The sequence below is a fragment of the Plasmodium gonderi genome (genome assembly GCF_002157705.1).
Source record: "Plasmodium gonderi DNA, contig: Chr14, whole genome shotgun sequence".
NCBI lineage: Eukaryota > Apicomplexa > Aconoidasida > Haemosporida > Plasmodiidae > Plasmodium > Plasmodium gonderi.
The window spans coordinates 939588-961783 of NW_021628939.1; the positions used below are offsets into that span (position 1 = coordinate 939588).

Below are 22196 nucleotides of genomic sequence, written 5' to 3' on the forward strand. Positions count from 1 at the left end.
TAACAAAAAAAAAAAAAAAAAAAAAAAAAAGAAAAAGAAGGAAATGTGCGTGTCCACATGGACAGGTCGAACAAATAATATAAAATTCTCACACAAGTGAAAACAATTAGTGTAATTTTTATTTTTTTTTACCTCACAAATTTTTAACTTGAATGAAATACCTTTGTAAAAATAAAAGCATAGAAGATAAATTTACATTTATATGATTCTCGTATTTAATTTTTTCTCTTTTTAAAAGTTACAAAAATGAACAAAAATTAAAATGTGTTTCATCCCGTTGCTGGCTATTCCATGTTCTGATTGATTAAACAGATATTTTACTTCAATTTTAATTCATATGAATAAAATTTATAAATATATTTTGCATATATATGTATATTTTCTTTTTTCTTATTTTTGACTTTGGTATACTTATACAATTGTCGTATGTTTCACCCTTTTGGCATTTTAATCTACACAATTTTACTCTTTTTTTAAATAACATCATAATTTTTTTTTTTTTTTTTTTTCTATTTTTTCATCATGAGCATTAGCAATACCAACTTAGATTTCACTTTAATAATCTGAACACTGTTACGATGGCATAAACACAATTCTCTTTATTTACACATTACTTTTTAGCACGTAGGAGTTATGGTATTAAACCGTGCATATGTAATGTAAATATACAAAAATATGCATAACCGATTTGCTACGCAAAATGACAATTTTGCGAAGTCTTACAGTAGTGTTAATACGTTTCCTTTTGTTTTTCTGCTTCACTTATTATTATTACTTTTTTTTTTTTTTTTTTTTTTCGTTTCCTTCTTTGAACATGAAACTTAAATTAAAAATGAATTATCAGTGAATGGAAATTCAACTTATGTCAAACTGAAGGATGGGCACTAACACATGTTGCGCATATTAATTTTAATTCCTATGGGGTAAAAACATAGCTCCTTTTCTGTTCTTTTTTTTTTTTTTTTTTTTTTTTTGTTTTATCATTTTTTGATATGCATTCAATGAACCATTTCTACCCCACATAAACAAAATAATGGAAAGAAACATCCTGAACAAGTACAAGAGCCTTTTCAATTTTGTTAACTCTGTGAAAAATAAGGTAGAAAAGGAAAAGAGCCTGAAATATAGCCAAAATTTGTACTTAAAAAATATATCAAGGAGTAATTATAATGTTAAAAATAATGTTAATTTGATATATGACAATAAGCTTTTTTTGAAGTACTGGATAAGGAAGAAAAGACCTGGAGCTAGGAACTGAGAAAACGGATGGAAAATGCTTGCTCATTTTATGTGAATAAATGTACAAATATTTATATGAATATATAATCATGTAAGCATGTATACACTTTTCGCGTACAATAAAAACCAAAAAGGCTTAGTGAAACCCCGACTCAAAAAAGTCGAAAATAGTTATATAGGGAAAAATGTAAAGATGTTCTGACGTGCTATAAACCTATTATGCACACAGATGTTTTATATCAGAAATACTAAACTCATTTAAGTGGAAGGTTTGAGAAAAAAAAAAAAAAAAAAAAAAAAAAAACTGTGAACATAATTTCCTCATTCATAGAATGACTTTTTATTATAAAGAATTGACATATCGTTCATATAGGTTTTAATTACCCCCCCCCCTCCCCCCATTCTATCCACACACACACACACCTCCCTTTTTACAGGGGACTTTATTTTTTTGTTATTATTATTATTTTTTTTTTTTTTTCATATGTGTGTACATAGATACACGTGCGCACATAAAACGAGAACTATCAAATTGACGAATTCGCACACCTCCCAAATGTTACAAAATTTCTATTTAGATATAAGAGGACCAAAACACTTTATACACATAACGTCATACCCTTTGAGAAAACAATAAAACTTTTATTTTATTCAATTAAAGTGTGTTTTTTTTTTTTTTTTAATGTTATAATATACGATTTACATATTCATGTTGCTTGTACTACGTATATATTACATCGTCGTCGTCGTCTTTTTTTTTTTTTTTTTTTTTTTTTTTTTGAAAGACAAGAGATGCTATGTATGTATGATCACATGATGAGAAAATGTGTAATTTTAATCAAGTGTAGAAATAACATTATTTTAGTAAACTATCACTTATGATTGAGTACTTCCTATTACACATGCTTAAACGTTTGGACTTTTTTTTTTTTTTTTTTTTTTTTTTTTTTTTTTTTTTTTGAGTTTTCGCTTAAATGTAAAAAAAATAAAATGAAGTAAAAAAAAAAAAAAATAAATACTCGAAAAAGCAGAAACATAAGGAGATAAAATAAAAGAAAAACAATTCGATTACTCTGCACATACATGATGTAGTGTTCCCTTTTAGAAAACAGAATGAACATGGTTCATTATTATATGCTATTTTTTTCATCATTTTTTTTTTCTTTTTTTTTTTATGTAAAAGATAAGAAGCATTCTTCAACAGTTTATGGAAAAAAAGTGGTGTGCAAATTGTGATGAATTTTATGGCAATCAAAATAATTCTATGAGAAATTTTCCCGAAAAAAACAATGTGTACTTATACATGCTACATATGTAATATATATATGTAAACAAGTATATTTTTAGAATTCTACATTTTCCGAAAATGGAAAAAAAAAAAAATGTTTTAAAGTGCGTATATACATCAAAATTCTTGATGAATTTTTCCTTTCCTCTTTTTTTTTATTTTTGCTAATTTCTCTATTTCTCAATTTCATTTCTGACCTTTTTTTATCGTAAAATTTTCATATTTTCCTTTACATGAGGAACACATGAGACGTTTTTTTTTTTTTTTTTTTTTTTTTGCTTATGCAAACTGGTTACATTTATACATAAGACATCTGAAAAAAAAGAAATAAAAACAAAATATGCAAGGCATTTTTGTTTTTCTTATATTTTCAACCTGTTTTTCCTTTTTTTCCTAATACATTAGTTGAACTAATGAGACAATTTTTATGTAAAGCATATTCCTTTGTAGCATAGTGATAGTGGTTCTATTTATGCTTTCATTTTAAGTTTAAGTTGCTGCATTATTGTTGCATTATTTCTGCTTTATTCCTGCCATATTGCTTCCTTTTCTGCATTTGGTGCTGCACGTTTTCCGCTTTTTTTTTTTCTTTTTTTTTTTTTTTCACTTAGTGTGACCACATTCGCTCGTTCTTTGCATTTTTCGTCTCCTAAGGACAAGAGTATCCCAAATAATAAATGTGTACAACAATCTACGGAATTAAGAACAAAATGTAAAAAGATATAATTTTTTCTATTTGTTTTCTTTAGCTTTTTCGTTTTATTCATGCCTTTCATGATCTATAATTACGAATGTTTCACAATGCCGCTTACTGTTAACTTCTCGTTTTTTCAATCTAAATGAAAAAAAAAAGAAAAAAAAAAGGGGGAAGTAAAAAAGAAAGAGTACAGGAAAATAATTTGTGTATTTTTTATTTTTTTTTGTTTTATCTTCAGAGTTTAGTAATACATATGTAAACATATTCTTCCCTTATAATTCACTCGAATTCGCCTTTGTTTGTGTTTTTGTGAAAGACCTTTGTTCATATGTACGTATGCACGTACTTATGAATTATGTATATACAAGCGTATATATATATGTACACCCTTACAATAACATATTCCTACAGTGCACAATTTTGTGAAATAGAGATTATTTCACAACAATTAATATAATCGTAAATAAAATATTTTTTCCTATTTCCTTTTTTCTTGTTGCTTTTTTTTTTTTTTTTTACGCAATTTTATGTAACAGTTACGTAGTTCTATTCTACTGTGCTTTGTATTTCCTTGGAAATCTAGGCAAAAATAATTACATAAAAAAGAGATATCAAATGGTGAGATCAGTTAATCCTTTAGTGTACATTAAGCAACTATATGTAATCATTTTTACGATCTGCATATTTATATGTAAACAAATTAAAAAATATATATATAAATAAATAAAAATAATAAGATAATAATTTCATTATGTAACCGTGAACATGCCTTTTTTTTTTTTTTTTTTTTTTTTTTTTTTTTTTTTATTATTTTTTTTTTTTTTTTTTTTTTTTTTTTTTTGTATATTTCTCATCATGTCTTTTTTTTTTTTTAAGGTGATTTTAATACGTTATTTTGATATATACTCATAGTGGAAGGTGCATTTACACATTTTCACAAGAAACTGAACATACAACTATACTTCCACATTCACGTATATATATATATATATACATATTTTTATTATTTGCGCACACAATGAATTGTAAGTGCTGCCACTTTCCAAATTTGTCAATTGAAAGATATGAAATCTTAAAATTGGCTCAAAAAAAAAAAATAACCAAGGAAGAAAATATTATGCAAAATAAGAAAAAAGCTACAATAGGAGATATGGCAAAAGGGCCAAGAGCATTTGCTAGACATCACACAAAGTGTTGGAATAACAACCACTTTGTTAATGTTAGTAGACTTAGAGCTATTAGACATCTTAAAAACGGTCTACATAATGGTAATGTGTTGCCTTTGAAAAAGGTAAGAACGTGCGCTCATTTCGTAAAAAGAAATAAAGGAATCAACACTAGAGGAAAACTAAAAGCAATGAAACAATCACACTTGTCTAAAAATTTATGTCACTACGAGGAAAAAAGTTCCCTGCATCTCTCTGATAAGTATATTGCAGATATACGTAACGCCCAAGAGAAGGACGTCAATAGAAGTAGTGCTGTTGGAAGTGAAATTGAAAGTGAACCGAATGGGGAAATAATGAAAAATAGAACTTATAAAAAATTTAACAAGTCTAACAATATAAGCCAAACAGAGAATAGCAACAAAAACAAAAGCTGTTCCTTAAGAAATATTACGAGCCTCAATTCATTTCCAAATATGGACACATATGAAGACATTTCAAATTGGGGCCAAATCAATGATCATGAAACAAGGGATCCAAATTTGTATAACCAATCTAATACATTTAGAGAAGAAAAAAATAAATGGGAACCAACCAAAGGAAAAAAAAAAAAAAAAAAAAAATACATTAACATAACAAATGCTTATGCAATTTGTCAAAATGGACACTCCTTAAGAAGCGAAGAAAGCTATACCACTCTAGAAACACATAATGATGTGCTTTTAGATAAAGAGAAAATAGAACAGATTTGCAAAATGAATAAAACTGAATACAACGAAAAATTATTAAGTAAAAAGAATTATTTAATTCCTGATTTAGCAAATATTCCAAGAGGAGAAAATGAAAATATGTCTGAGGAAGGTAAAAGTGGGTGCAATAGTGAGTATAGTAGTATTGACCGTACTATTGAACAGACTAAAGAACATAGTACTGTTATTCATTACACCAATGAAAATGTCAAAGAAATAACAAAAAATCAATGCAGATTATCCAAAGGGAACGAGATGAAGGAAATAGCGAAAACTAGCGCAGGTACATCTTTACCATCAATGAAAGAGGAAGAATCCAAAGAGGAAATAAATTTAAAGGAAGAAAGATACTTTAAAAAGAGCCTTTATGAAGACATTTCAAAATGCAACTTAATTTGTGATATATATAAATATTCCAAAGGGGTGAAAAATAAGGAGGGGGAAGTCATTGTCAATTCGAAAAACATGTCTGATGATGAACTTGTGAAGAATCATAGTGTGTCCATAAAATCAATGAATCACATAGAGGAACAAGTATCATCAGATTATCAGAGTACTATAGGAAAGAAAAATTATTATGTGAATGCAGATGAAAGAATATATTTTAATAATCAAAGCAGTTTATCAAATACTAATGCGATGGAAGGGAAGAGTGAGAATGTAAATGAGAAAGAAAAAAGCATTCAAAATGGTGAAATCCGTAATGAAAATACTCCTAATGAAGTAGCTACTAATGACGTAGCTCTTAATGGTAAAACTCCTAGCGAAGAAACCCCAGATGAAGAAGCCCGTGACGAAGAAACTCCTTTTGAGGAATCCCCCAATGACGAGGATCTATGTGAAAGAAAAATAGAATACGTAAGAAACAAATTAAACCATCATTTGTACCAAAAATTAACTGACGACACAGTAACGGAAAGCACGAACCACACTTTCTCCGATTTCAATGAAAGCACACATAACAACAGTTCTTCGAAAAGCACTAAATTATTATTCAGCACGTGTACTGAGGAAGAAAAAGAATTATCTGAAAAAATTACTCTTCCCATATCTACAACAAGCAGTAATGCAAATAGCATAAGTGTGTACATGGATTCACCTTCATCTGTATCCGATGGAAGTTTATGCAATGATGTAAATAGAAAAAAATTGAATATAAATGAGTACTATAAAAAGGAAAATACATTATCGAATATACTGAAAAAAGTGGATTGCATAAACTCAACTCCAATGAACAACACAACCTTTAGTAATCATAATATCAGTGATAAAAATAACAATAGTAGGAGAAATGCAGTTACGTATAGTCCTTTACCTATCTATAGGAAAATAATTAACCCTATTATGGCAAGCCAAGTACAACCTGTTGGTGAAGAAAATAAAAAAGACACAACAGAAGAGTCCAAAAAAATAGCCAATTTGAAAAGAAATATCGATCAAGACTTAGATTACAACATAAAGAAGAAATTGAGAATAGAAGAATATTCATTACTCAATTTAAATATATATAAAAATAGTGCATCAGATTTACACAAAAATAACAGCTATAACACATACATATTAAAAAATCTTCAGGATTCCTATTTAAAAAACAAATTGTACAATGTTACATATAACCAAATGAATAACCTCAGTGTTAATAAAGAGAACGCAATTTCTTCCCATGCTGAGAGTGATTCTTCAAGTCGTACTGAACCGAACAAGATCATAAGTGACCACACAGATGAATATAACGAAACAGATGGGTGGGATTTTATTAGGCTGACAAACAATGAAATGGATCAGAAAATTAAAGGAACAAAAATTATTATGAATAAAAGAATGCAAAATGATGAAACGCATAGCTATTACAATGATATATTAAACAACATTGAGTGTAGCCATTCTCCTCAGTTTATAAATATCGACAATGTATGTAGAAATAACTCGTTTAAGGAACAAAAATTTAACACTATATTTAAAAGATACGAACCACCTGATAATCATTTTAACAGTATATATACGCAAGATGTAAGTTATTCTAATTTGTTAAAGGAAAAAGTATATGACAATGTTCAATTGAACCTAAGTGATATAATAAACCTTTTAGAAAAAGAAAGAATTGGAAACTTATATAGTGAAGAAGAATTAGAATCCATAATGATTCCTGTATGTGATGTTTACTATGATTCGATTAAACAAAATTGGTTATGCAAGTATGACAACGTAAATAAAATTCCAAATCTAAGAACGAAAATGTTCTCTGCCAAATATCACTCGTACCACCACTCCAGACAATTGGCATTGCAGCTTAAATACAATTACATAAAAAAGAAGTATAACATTTTTAGCAATTTAGAGGATGAGGAGAGGATGTTCTTTGTTTGCATCAGCAAATTCGCAACAAATGATGGGTACACACATGAAGGAATGACAGAAGAAGGTAAGACAAATGAAGGTAAGACAAATGAAGGTAAGACAAATGAAGGTAAGACAAACGAAGGAATGACAAACGAAGGAATGACAAATGAAGGAATGACAAATGAAGGAATGATAAATGAAGGAATGATAAATGAAGGAATGACAAACGAAGGAATGACAAATGAAGGAATGACAAATGAAGGAATGACAAATGAAGGAATGACAAATGAAGGAATGACAAATGAAGGAATGACAAATGAAGGAATGACAAACGAAGGAATGACAAACGAAGGAATGACAAACGAAGGAATGACAAACGAAGGAATGACAAATGAAATTCTAAACTGTCAGCAAGGGAGAAACCCATCTAAGAAGGCTCTTAGAGATGGTCATGGATGTGATGCTACTTACGCAAGCATTTCCCATAGACCAGATAATATAAGAGAAGATATAAAAAAAACGAATAAAAACTCGAAAAAACTACAAAGAGAAAAGGAAACAGAAGAAAAAAATTACTGTCATGATGACACAGATGAAAAATATGACGAATCTAAAAGTACGATTAAGGAGCCCAGGAATGTTAGTGAGTTAAATTTAAATGAAACAATAAATGTGTTAAGCACTGAGATACCCTCCAGAGCTTCCACACCGAAACCACATGAGGTCACTTGTACACACCACTTAACTAGTAGTCAAATAAAAACGGATTCTTCTAGTCATAACATAGTGAATACACAAAATGGTAACTACTCTAAATGGGTTGAAGAAAATTCCAAAACTAACATTAAAGAGAAAAAATGTATATGTGTGGAACAGAAATCGAATAATATTACAAAGAAAAGAGATATCCATGAAGAGTACTATCATCCTATTAGCATTAGCTTGAAAACGCGAACTGTTCTGTATAAAACATTAGGTATATCTTTCTCAAATGATATGATAGAAAAAATCCAAAATTTACCTAGAGAAAATATATTTTATGAAAGAGACAAAAAAAGATGGGTTATCAAAATTTTCGAGAAGAAAACAAACACTTTGTTATATTTCAAAGAATTTGATTGTACTGTTTTTGGATTTGTATATGCGTGTATATTAACCATAGAACATAAGCATTTATACTTAGATTACTTCTTAAATGAGAAAAACTATGACTTTCTAATGTATCTAATCCAGAATAGCTCATTAAAAGGAAAACTCTATTTCAATACAGAAATTCGATCATCGTACATAGACAGCGATACGTATCACTCGGAGGCCAGTATGCGCTTCATAGAAGGTGTTAATGAGGACACACTAAGGAAAGAAACTGGTATAGAAGCATCAGACGGAGAAGAAGAAAAAGAAGAAAAGGAAGAAAAGGAAGAAAAAGAAGTACTGGATGGACTAGACGGACTGGAGGGATTGGACCGAATGAAAGAAGAAGGGGAAGAAGCTGAAAAAAAAGGGATGGGTGCAAAACCAAACTTGAACGAAGCGAAAAATAAACAAATAAAATCGGGATATAACCCTAACTTTGCATATTTGGTAGACAATCCATATACAGTTTGGAATGACAAAATGGTCAACGGAATTGTAGAAAATGATCAAACAAAAAAATTAAGAAAAGAAGATTTAATACTATATAATAATCGTGCATCATTAAATAACCAATCACAAGTAGAACATATTGTAGCAAATAAAAAATATACTTGGAAAAATGATTTTCGAACAATACCAAACAAAATATTGGATAAATCTCAAAAGAGCCCATACTATTTTCAAAACAAATTGGATCGACAATATTTTATTAAAAGGATAGATACAAACATAAATTGTGGAGAGTCAAAATTTTCTTTCGGAAAAGAAATGGAATGGACTAAAACAAAACACTTCAAACAAATGAAAAACGAAAAAAACAAAAAAAAGGAACAACAAATAACAGACAAAATACTAAAAAATTGGGGCATTGAGGATGAAGGAATAAATATATTTAATAACCAAAAGGTATATATGGAAAATTATAATATACATGCAAAAAATAATAAAACGATAACTATAAGGAACCATAGAAATAGTTTCTCGAACGAAGAAAATAGTTGCAATGAGAGTACAAATACACTGTATACAAATTGCAGGTCCCAAAATAGCGAAATTTGTAACGATCAAATAATAAAAGTTAAGGAAATTGATGATAAGAATGTGAAGAAAATCAAACAGGTAAATCAACTAAGACTGAAAAAGGATGCTTTATATTATAAGAAAGCAAAAACTTCAAGAGATTCCCTAGCAAATGGTAAAGATCCCACTCCTACGATGGATCTAATGCAAGAAGAAACGGACAATTTAAGGAAATTAGATTCATATGTAGAAACATTAGATAACAACACGGATGTAATATCATTGGCGAAACAAACTATTCTTTTACTTCTTAAAGATATTATAAATTGTATCCCATTTCAAATGGCCCCATCTATAATTTCAAAAAAAATTTACTACCAAAAAATTAATGCCCATGTTAAATTTGTCTATCATTCGAAAAATATCCTCGATTTAATGCCATACTTTTTCATATTCAAAAATGTTATTAAACAAAAAACACTTCCCAGCGATCAGTCCCTTTACATGTGCAACGTTTTGCTTTACGCCTTGTTTGAGGCCTAGATAGCTCAGGAAAAAACAGCAGGAGAAAAAAAAAAAAAAAAAAATATTCGAAAAATAAAAAAGGTACGAAATAAAAAAATTATGATGTAATAAAAATAAAATAAAAATCCTCCTTTTTTTTTTTTTTTTTTGTGCTTTCCTCTTGCCAAATGATGCATTAGTGCCACGCACATTCCCGCCGCATAAATACATTTTGATCCTTTTTTTTTTTTTTTTTTTCTTCCAACCAATTATTTATACTTCCAGTATAGATGAATATACACATATATATATATATACGTCATTACTGCACTATGCAATATGTATCACCTGACATTTTCAATTTTGTTCGCAATAATCTATATACATTTCCCCGAACAAAAATTGCCGCCAAAAGATAATTACCTTGTTAGAAACATATGTGTGGTTCACGTATTTATTATATTTAAGAAAAGGAAGGAAAACTTTTCATGCATATCCACAAGGACGTGTGTAAAGATGATTCTTTTTAGTATATTACACAATGATAAACAAAGTGGTGTCACTGCATGAAGTGTCACATACTATATGACATAATTAATTAACATATGTATTTTCTTTGGGAACAACAACAAAAAACAAAAAAAAAAAAAAAAAAGGCACTTGTATATGTAAAGCAATCCAAAGTTGCATATTTTAAGTAAATACATGTACACATATAGTAAAGAAGAATTATCACTGAAAAAAAAAAAAAGAAAAAACAAAAAAAAAGACTCATTTTATCGGCCTACAAACTGCGTTGAATGTGTTTATGGAATTTATGTAATAAAAGAAATCGTCGTTCTTCAATGAATTCGATGCCATAGATACATCAGTGTCAGTGTCGTTTCCCAAAGTGTTTATCTTCTCCGATAGAACGTTTAAAATATTCTCACAGCTGCGTTTATTTGTGTCTGTATTCTTCATGTTTTCATAGAAAGAAAAAGAAGAAATTGAACACGAGTTTATTAGGAAGGAATATTTCTTTTGTTTTATGTGATCATTTAGAAGACACTGCTTATAATTCAAGATATGAAAATATTCACTACTGTCATTACGGGACTTGCTTGATTCATAATAATGCATGTTATCTTTCATGCTATCTTCTTTTTCTACATTTCCATTTGACTCTAAACCTGCATCTGTGTGTATGCGTGTCCCTGCACTTGAAGTTATTGTTCCACTCCTTTCGTACGTACGATTTTTTTCATTTTCCTCATTTTCCTTATTCTTCCGTTCAACCATTCTTGTGACTTTACACATCAACGTGTCATAGGTTTTACTCATTATAACAGACAAAACATACTTTACGTACTTCTTGACATAATAAATGGTCATTACAATGTTATACCTAATGTTACTTATTTTGTCCATACTTAGTTCTTCCAAAATGTTTAGTACGTAATTTTCGATATAGTATAAGGAGAAGTACATAACTAATTTGGATATGTATTGCAAGCAAGTGATTCTACATATATAACTCCTAGATTCTTTAAGATCATTTAAGATTCGTGTAATTCCTTTTTCAAAAAAAGAAAAGTTTCTATCTTTAATTAAAAAATTTAATGTGTCTACTACTTCCATTCGGATTGAATATACAACATCTTTAGCCCCTATATTGATATAATTCCAAAAATCTGCATAATTTGATGAAACATTTTCCTTATTTTGATAAAAAAAAAAATGACCAAAAAATTTTAAATAATAATATAATGAATGTCTTAATCTCCAGTTTTTACTTTTAACAATTTCCTGACACAAAGGAATAATGATTTGTTTCATATCAAAAAAAGAGATAAGTTTTGATATTTTATGCAAACATATAAAAAGTTCTGATTTTAAATCACTTTCCTCTATTCTTATGAATAATAAAAATAATGGAAGAATATATTCAATAGATCCATTTTTATCTAAAATATCTGGTAAAGAGCACAACAATTTACATAAAGAAATTTTTAAATGCACATTGTTACTATCAATATCTCTTTTCAGATCATCAAATATTTCATCCATTATATTCACATTAATTTTGGAATGTACTAATATATTATCAAGGTTATTTAATACAATGCTACGTACATTACTATCTACATCTTTTAATAGTAATAATATGATTATAGATATATCTTCATTTTTTCGTACTTTTAAAATACTGTAAATATTATTTGCTAAAGTTGCCCTTACTCTCCAACTTTCATCATTACATATGTTCCTTAATATTTCTTCTAAATTTTTAACAAAATATGGATCACATGTTAGAACACCTGATAACATAGATACTGCGCTTATTTGAACTTCATCCATTCCATTTATAGGGAAAAAAAAACCTCTGTATATTTCCATAGCCACTTCCCACATATTATCTATAAATATTTTTCCTTTCTCATTTGTTGTTGATGCATCCCATGTCTCTTCGATATCTTTCACCTCTCGTGTTTCTTCATCATTTGTCTTGTGTCTGCTTGTTCCGTTTCCTATGATTCTATGTACAGCCATGGCACAATTAACTTCTTCTCGTTTTTCCAATTCTCTCTGCTTCAATTCCTTCTTATCTCCATTCAGCGATTTTACTTTCCGATCTACTTCACTATCACCACTTGTACGTGGTACATATCCATGATCAGTTCCTACAACGTCATCCCCTAGGAGGGATCTTTTCTCGTCCTCCTCTACTTCACCTTTGGTAGAAATATACTTACACTTCTGAATAAGTTCCTTGTATCTTTTTAGTATAAAAAGAAAGAAAGAGAATGTTTCACAACATGATTTCTTTACTAGTACACTTTGATCTTGACACAATTCCAAGAACAGCTGTACGAACATTTTTGTATATTTAGGTTGATCTTCTTGTATACATCTTTCAATTATTATTGGTATAATTCTACTAACACCAATACGATAATTATCACTGTTGCTATTAACTAACTTGATAATTTTGGGATATATAATATTTATCAGTGTATTACTATCACATTTTTGTATGTAATTCTTAAAGGCAATAATAGCATTTGAATTAATTTCTCTTTCATATGCTACAATGAAATGTAACAATAAGTCACATAAAAAATTACAGTTATTCACATTATTTAAAAAATTTGTTATGAAAATTAAATTATTTGATAATTCAAACAAAACATCCGAATCATCTTCTATTATGTTATATAAAAATTCAATAATTTCATTTTGGGTTCTTTCCATTCCTAAAATTTCGCATAACACTTTTAACTCTTTCATGTATTTCAATCTCGTCTTCTTATCAAAAGACTGCATTCCGTCAATTATTTCTTGTGCCTTTTTACTTCCCATACTTGAATTTTTTTTTTTTTTTTTTTTTTTTATCTCCTTTTAAATCAGCTTTTCCTGGCGTTAGTAAATCTGTGCTGTTTCAGTTTAATTCAAACTCACTGATACTTGGTATTTGCTTAGTTCTTATCGCAATACAATTTATTGCTATTTAATTTGTTCTTTTCTTTTTAATTCTTCCTCCACCCACCCCCTCCGCCTCTTCACTTGTTCATAAACATAAAAAGTATCTTTTTTATGCTCTTTCTAGTGAGGTCTCTTATGTTACTCTTGCTCTTCCACTTGTACATGTACATGCGTGAATATGTGTGCGTAAAGACGTTCGTAACTGTGTTTAACTAGGTTCGCATAAGATAAATATCACGTGTGTCAGTGTGTATATATAAGTATAATCACATATTCATAGATTAACTTATGTACATTTATATATATGTTTACATATGTATGCCTCTTTTTTATTTCCCTTTTTTTTTTTTTTTTTTTTTTTGCCTTTCTGTTATGCTACGGTAGTGTTTTCTCATAAAACTATCACTAAGCCTTGGCCTTTTTGTGTTATATTCTTTTTGTCATCCCTTTATTACAAGAACGTTATTTTTCTTTTTTTTTTTTTTACCGTTTAACTTCTCACTATTTTGTTATTTTATTTCACTGCTAATCAGGATGATCGTTATTATCATATATATTCAATAGCTTTACCTTTTATAAAATCCAAAAAGGAAAACAAAAAATGGAAAAAAGATGTTCCCTTAGGTAAATTTAAATGGCCTTTATATTTTAAAATTTTTATTTTATTTTTACAAGTTTCTTATATTTTAATCCTACAAGGAATCTCACTTTTCAAGTTTACTTCAAATTTTGTTAATTCTTTTTTTTTTTTTTTTTTTTTTTTTTTTTTGCTCAAACACCCTGCTTGTGTATTCATTGAAGAGTACATGTCTGTAATTTTATTTTCTCCCCTTTTTGGATATAAAAAATTAGAGGAGAAGAAATCTCACTTAAGAAATCAAAAGCTTTCCAACTTGAAACAATAGTGAATTTATTTTCATGTCTTTATTCAAGTACACGCTGTGCCTCTACACATGCAAAAATACATACCAATTGTGTAAAATAAAATAAAAAAAAAAAAAAAAAGGCATATAATAACATAAGAAAAAGGAAAATTAGTTTCTCAATAGATTAGAAATACTTTTATAATGTGATAGTATAGTTCAACTTGAACAAACTCCTCGTTCAGGTTCTATATACTTACGCATGTGAACATTCAAATAACATATATTGATGTAACAACATTTTAGGTATGCTACTTTGATAGTATTTTCAACAAAAAATAGAAAAAGAGAAAACCATAAATAACATCCATATCGTGACTATGTAATGTGTGAATGTTTTTTTTTTTTTTTTTTTTTTTTTTTTTTTTTTTGCAATTTGAATATTTATGGGTACCCTTTTCTCTTTGATTATTCTTGTGAACACACTTTTTTTCATGCAAAGATAACATAATTATTATATGGCTACAGGATCCCCGTTTTATTCTTAGCTTATTGTGAATAAGAGTATTCTCCTTTCGTTTGTAAGTTCACACAACAGATGAAAATTTACAAAGCAAGAAAAACCCTATCTATATGTGCACACACATAAGCATACACAAGGAAATATATTCCTCCATGTTAACACATATATTGTTGTATATTTGTAGTAAAAAAAAAAAAAAAATTTAGACTTTTTTAGATCCCTGTTCAGGGGAAACACAGTTGTTATAGTATCCCAGAATATATGAACCTAGAACATATATGCACATTAAATGTATATTTATACTATTTTAACATAAGTTCTCATTCTTAACACATTTAGTTGTTCATATAATTAAAGAATCTCTTCAGCACTGAGCTATATAGAATATGTTTCTTTTTTGTTAGCACTCGTACAACTTGAGCATGTCCCTTTGTCTAAATCTGCTTTTAGATTAGAATAAAAAATGAAGTTAATTTTTCTATTCATTTTCAAATTATCTTTTAACCAACGAAATTGACAAGAAAATGAGTTTACTCGTGGGAAAAACAAAATTTCGTTCTCCCCCTATGTGCCATTTTCTCAAAGTAAATAATTTTGAAAACTTCCACAAAATTAAGAATGTTTTGCATTTTTTTTCCTCACCAATTTTTCAAAAAAATTTATATTACCTTGGTGTAATAACGTAGTCTACATTTTTGCAGAAAAAAAATAAACAAAATTTATACACAGATTTGTAAGACATGTGTGCATATTATTCAAAGTGTACACTTTTTTTTAACAAACAGTTGAATTTAATTTTTATCCCTTCTAATGAATATACAAGAATAGGAATAAATGAATTAAACTGTGGAATTTCTCATTCTCGATGCTATGTTCATAAAAAACTCAAAAAAAAAAAAGTGTGCATTTTTGTGGTAGCAGGTGAAAATCTTATTCTGCTTCGAAATGTAAAAAAGAGCATTTTAAATTAAAATATGTTTTTTTATTTCTTTTCTTTTATGATTTTTCATTGTGTTTGATATTTTCATAATGCTGCTCTCATGTCAACATTAATGTTTAAATATTTACACACATTATAAATATGTACAAAAGCAGAAATTTTAAGAACATTGCTTCTATTGCTTCTTCTATGCACATTTTATTTCTTAACTTTGCAATTTATTCATGTAACATATGCACGTGGAGCTGCTGAGTCTTTTAATCATCTGTTTGATATTGAAATTTTTTTTTTTTTTAGCATATTTTCACTCATTCAATTTTTTAATTTTCAGCACTTTTCATGGGAACATTGCGAAGAAAAAAAAAAAAAAATTCATGAGATCTTGAGTTACTGCATACACGTGTTTAAGCATCTATAGCAGGTATGTAAATTTCACGTGTTCTTAAGCATTGAATGAACATATGAAGGAATGAAATAATTTCACGCATGTACATTTTTTTTCAATAAAAAAAAGAAAAAAAGAAGAAAGAAAACAATGCAACAAATAAATCGCTACAAAAAATGTGTAGTAAATAAAATGTGAGGAAAAGTAACAAATTTTTGTAACTTGGTTTATTAGACAGACTCGAAAAAAGCAGATTGTGGATTGAGCACATAAAAAATTATATTTGTGCTGTATTGTAAAAAAGCAAAATTATCATTTCTAAGGCACTAAATTGGATCGATTATGTGAATAAGTGTGTTTTAGATTTATGCAAATAAAAATGGAACTTGTGTGATTATATTATTTTGACACAATCGCCCATTTAGCAAGCACGTTTAAACTTATTCGCTATAATTTATCAATGAATGATGAATGCACTTTTGTTAAATTATTAATTTTATATTACTTTGTATATTTGGTTAAAGCTTCTTCGCAATGGTCCCCACACGTGGTAAAAATTAACAAAACACATGATGCATATAAAAAAGTAAAAGGATTTTCACTGTTTTCTTTTTTATCGTATTTATACATACTTGTGCATATGTATTTTATGCGTATTTCGCTAAAAGCAAGGCACTATTTTTTTTTTTTTTTTTTTTATTTATGCACAATAGTGAGCACAATATATACATGTATATATATATTTCTTTTTTCATTTTTAAGAAGCAAACTTACATGTAAACAATTTTTATCATGTAATATATTTTTTTTTTATGCGCCTTTTAATTTTTCTTTTCTTTTATTTTTAATTATTTTTTTTTTTAAAATGAAAATTTCACTTTTTGCGTAATTATGCAATCTTACAATGTTATAGTGATAGAATAATACACTGACATAGTGACAGAGTGTCCTGATGAACGCAATGACACCACAATGTAATAAGGCGATATCGCTACATTTTTTAGGATATTAAATTAAGCACAGAAGTTAAATACATACGTATGTTACATACCTGTGCCCGTATCTCTGCATGCACTCTCCTTTATGCATATATATATGTATTACTCCAGCGAAAGGGAAATATATACAAATACTTATTTCAGCTAGGTATCTCCCGACATTTTAAACAAAATAAAACACATAAATATTTACGTTGATAAGGACAATTATTAATAATATAGAAAATGCTTTTATATCATTTCATTTTAACAATCTTGTATTGTTTTTATAATTAGAGAGAGCTGTATAATAGCATCCTTTTATGCCCGTTTTTTTTTTTTTTTGCTAAAGTTTGTATTCCTCAATTCAAGATATGGTTTAATAGGGAAAGATATTGTTACCTTGTTTTAGAAAGAAGAAAGAACAGCAAGGAAAAAAATAAGCATAAAAACAAAAATACACACACAGAAAAACGAAGAAGGATATCTCTAATTTTTGCACCAAAGCCAAAATGAAATTTATCAGGCTGTTAATATATTTAACCTTTTTTAGCTTTATTAACCAGTGCTTTAGAATATATGCCCTCCAAAATGAATGTGATTTTAAATTCAATGCCAATTTATTGTTAAATATATATGACAGATATAATGGGAAATATGTAGAAGAAAATGAGGGGAATACAGATTATTGTAATAATTTAGAGAGTTTAAATTCTCTAAAGGCATTTTGGTTATTAAAATTAAAGTCACTGTGTACAGAAGAAACATCTATTTTGGATAAACAGGTTTTTAATAACATATGTAGCAAAACATATAAAGTGCCACATGTAACAATTAGCGGTTTAGATGTAGGTAGTGGAGTTGTTAATATTGAATTTTTTTGTGCTCATTTTTTATATAGTAATAATAAAGAAATTATAAAATGTGTAAGACACAACGATTTAAAGAATTATTTAGATACTTACCATATAGCATTTGACTTATCCGTTTCACAAGAATTGTTAAAACAGTCTAATCATGTAGACACAGTTTTAAATTTTAAAAATATAGATGGTTTAGCCCTTACGAAAAGAATAATAGACGACTCAGTATGTAGGATACATTCAAGTGTACATACCATTATGAATAAACAAGATTTTGAGTTATTTAAAGCATTAGTAGGATTATGTACAAAATTAGGATTTCATAATCATTTTATTGTAACAGATAATATCCATCCCTTAGCTACTCCATTATTTAAGGAAATACCGTATAGCTTAAATTCATTGAATTTTAATATACAGAACAGTACTATGTATTATACAAATTATGAATACTTTGTGTATAATATAAAACTAGCTGACATAGAATATATTTTAGGTTCTTATGTTTCTCCATCAGCTCTAACAATAAGTAAAAATAATTCTTACATCACATGGATAGGGTTAAATAAAGACAATACACTTTATAATAAAAAATTTGCAGAATTATATAATCTACTAAATAATAATAAATATATTGATAGAATAGTACAGTGTTATAGTAAATATACTTCGAAATATTATGGAAATAGTATAAAATATTTTTTAAGATATATACCAGAAAATAAAAGAGATGTGATGCAAAATAACCCCAAAATATTCATTTATATTATTAATGGTATATGTCGAAATATCCCATCTATTCATAAATGTGTAGAAAAAATTCTTTTCCTTGATGGAATTTATGATCTCTATTTTAAAAATTTTATGATTAATTTTATATATTTCAACGCAGCATGTATTTTTAATTGTAATCCCGTAGATTTGGGGAAAATTATTAATGATGAACAGGTATGGGACATTCTTCTACACTACTTTTCCAACGCTTATTTAGTTAATTATAAAAAAATAAAAAATACACTCGTCGCAGGGAAGAATCCTAACAATAATGCCCTTGGCACAACGGATGATGCATCAACACCCGAAACATACAATGAACTGGCCAAGTCCTACTATACCAATTATGACTATGATTACATTCATAGCGGAAAGTGGAAAAAAGAAATTAATTTAGAGGACGAACAAGCTATATTAAGACCTTCAGACGAAGCTGTAGAATATGAATTCTACAATTACACATTCCAGACGCTGGACCTTAGTAGCTATAGCTTTTTCATATTGAAAAGCCAAATGGAAGAGGATAATATCTGCAAAATTTCATCTTTCATAGAAGCCAACGGAAAAAAATATGTTCATGTGAATAAGTATATTTTGGATTTTTTCAACAAGAACAACAAGAGGGTTCTCTCGCATTCGGGGGATAATAAAGCCACAGTAGGAGGTGGAAGTGGTGCAAGTGGTGGAAGTGGTGGAAGTGGTGCAAATGATGGAAGTGATGGAAGTGATGGAGGAGATGGAAGTAGTGGAAGTGATGGAAATGATGGAGATGATAAGGATCATGAGAACCACATGAACAGCTTCAACTTTTTTGATGATTTCCTGGGAGACGACAAAGAAGGTGGAAGCTTTATGGATCTATTTCAAAACAATCATATATTTAATAAGAACAACAATTTGTTCGAGAATTTGTACCATGGAGAGGATGATGAATATGAAGAAGATGATTTATATTCAGATAAGGAAGAACCATTAGATATTGAAAAACATAAAATTTCTACAAGCATTGGAGATGTGTACCCATTGAAAAATGAATATACCCTGGAGGAATTACAACAAGTGTATGATATTCATCCAGGATTTAACGAATTAGATGAATCGATAAGACATCATTTTTTTAGGAGCAAATTATTCGAAAAAGAAAACTTTTTTACAGTAAAGGGTATACCAACTAAGATAGAGAATTTTTATAAATATAATTATGAAACAAAAAAAAAATTAAAAACTTATGATAAATATGATGATGAACATTATAAGATGTTAATTAAAAAGTCCAAAGAGGATCCAGATATATTTTCCAAAATAGATGTAGAATTTACTTGCACAAAATCTGGTAAATGGCCAATTCGTGGTACATCTGGCAGATGGCTATCAGATGTTTTATGCGAGACGAAATTTGTTCCTCAGTTGATGTATAACCATGAATATGCAAAAAAAAAGAATAAAAAGGGGGGAAAAGAAATAGATACCAATTTATATACGTTAAAAGAAAACACAAGATTAATTGGTATCGAGTTTGAAGAACAAGAACCATATAGATGTGCTATTAGTTACCTAGGAGATGAAAATAAGAAAACATTTTTACCAATATCTGCAACTTACTTGGTCCATTTAGCTGTTGGGTATTGTGCTCTACATGGTTTTAAAATAATTTGGCTAGCTGATTCTGCCTTTGATATACATACGAATGTTTATCTAAGATATACATCTATCCTAGAACAAGGACAAACATATTATGAACAAAGCAATTTTGAAATTTATGGACAAACTAGATTAATAGCTCAACTGGAATATATCGCATCTGGTATGAATATAGAAAATAATATTATCACATCTGGTACTTTTAAAAATAGATATAATTTAATTAGTTACCCAGGAGTTGATTTACCTTTTCTTTTATTCATGTCAAAAAAAGTAAAAGAAACTATATATAATCTAAAATTTGATTGTCACAGTTGGGCATACAAAGGATGTGCAGAATATTACCCATTAATGAAAAAAAAAAAAAAAAACGCAATTGATGAACACTATAACACAATTACACTGAATGGAAAATATTCTTCAAAAGAAATAGACGAAATGTATGAATGCTCCTTTATGCATGATAAAACTTTCTTAGAACTGAATAAAATGTTTCCCAAAGAATGTACCTTCGGGTCAAGAATAGGAGATTGCCATAAAAAAGTTAGAAAACATATTCCATGTTATAATGAGCAGTCATGTAAGTATATAATTTATATTTATGAAAATTTTTATAAGCCACAAAATCATGTGAATTTACTAAATGAGCATTTTATAAAGGTTTCTGAAAATTTAACCAAATTATCGAGACCATATTATTTACAATCCATTTTATCACTTGAACATGATATACAAATAAAAAAGAGTAAAAAAATGAATACCCAATATGAAGAAATTGTATTATTTATATTGAAAAATTCCATATTTTATGTTTCTTGGGTGACTTCCAGTGAATACTGGAAGAGAGCTATTTACGTACAAGACTCGAATGTCCTCACGACGTATAACCATTTCGAGGATAATCAGAACAAGGAAATGTTTTGCCCCGTTGCTTATGGGCATGAGTACATAGGTCACATGTTAGTACAGTACATGAAATTCCCGAATGATTTGTAAGATTAATGGTATGAGAAAAGATGAAATGAAATAAAGAAAGTAAACTCTTACGTTTCTGAAAACACCGTGATATGTACAAACGAATAATCACATATTTGTGTTTTTTTTTTTTTTTTTTTTTTTTTTTCCACCCTCACTGTGTTAATACGAACCATCTTACATTTTATTTTTAATTTTTTGTTATAAATACTTTGTTTTTTTTTTTTTTTTTTTTTATCCTGCCTTCTCCATATTATTCCAACAACATTATGTGTATGAAGCAAGTAGTATATATACATGTTTATATAATATATGTAAAGGTGAATTCCTGAATACTTAAAAGCCTCATGTAATGTGATGTCGTTAGAAAATCTTTTTTTCTTCTTTTTTTTTTTTTTTAATATATATTTGTGAGCCCAATAGTGTTTACGTTTGTATATATTTTGTATACGGGTAATTATACTCCCCTTCACACACTTTCATTGTTAGTACACAGTCGTATTATTGCATTGTTTTTACATTCCCGCTGATGCATATGCACGCCAAATTTTACAAGTATAGATTTTTATTTTTAAATATAACAGAAATGAGCATGTTCATTCATAGACCATAGACATGTTTTTTTTTTTTCTTTTACGAGCATTTTATAA

At 28.2% G+C, this 22196-nt stretch overlaps 4 protein-coding genes across 4 annotated transcripts; 3 read left to right on the plus strand and 1 right to left on the minus strand.

Moving 5' to 3' along the window:
• Positions 1-1033: 1033 nt before the first annotated feature.
• On the plus strand, positions 1034-1258 carry PGO_141960 (hypothetical protein, conserved; the record flags this gene model as incomplete). The annotated part of the gene is made up of 1 exon (XM_028690190.1): positions 1034-1258. One exon carries the CDS (start codon positions 1034-1036, stop codon positions 1256-1258), a length of 225 nt encoding a protein of 74 aa, XP_028545991.1.
• A 2984-nt stretch (positions 1259-4242) lies between these two features.
• Positions 4243-10179, plus strand: PGO_141970 (hypothetical protein, conserved; the record flags this gene model as incomplete). The annotated part of the gene is made up of 1 exon (XM_028690191.1): positions 4243-10179. The coding sequence occupies one exon, from the start codon at positions 4243-4245 to the stop codon at positions 10177-10179; it is 5937 nt and encodes a 1978-aa protein (XP_028545992.1).
• Positions 10180-10911: 732 nt separating this feature from the next.
• On the minus strand, positions 10912-13482 carry PGO_141980 (protein phosphatase PP2A regulatory subunit A; the record flags this gene model as incomplete). The annotated part of the gene is made up of 1 exon (XM_028690192.1): positions 10912-13482. One exon carries the CDS (start codon positions 13480-13482, stop codon positions 10912-10914), a length of 2571 nt encoding a protein of 856 aa, XP_028545993.1.
• A 4323-nt stretch (positions 13483-17805) lies between these two features.
• Positions 17806-21567, plus strand: PGO_141990 (hypothetical protein, conserved; the record flags this gene model as incomplete). The annotated part of the gene is made up of 1 exon (XM_028690193.1): positions 17806-21567. The coding sequence occupies one exon, from the start codon at positions 17806-17808 to the stop codon at positions 21565-21567; it is 3762 nt and encodes a 1253-aa protein (XP_028545994.1).
• Positions 21568-22196: the final 629 nt, after the last annotated feature.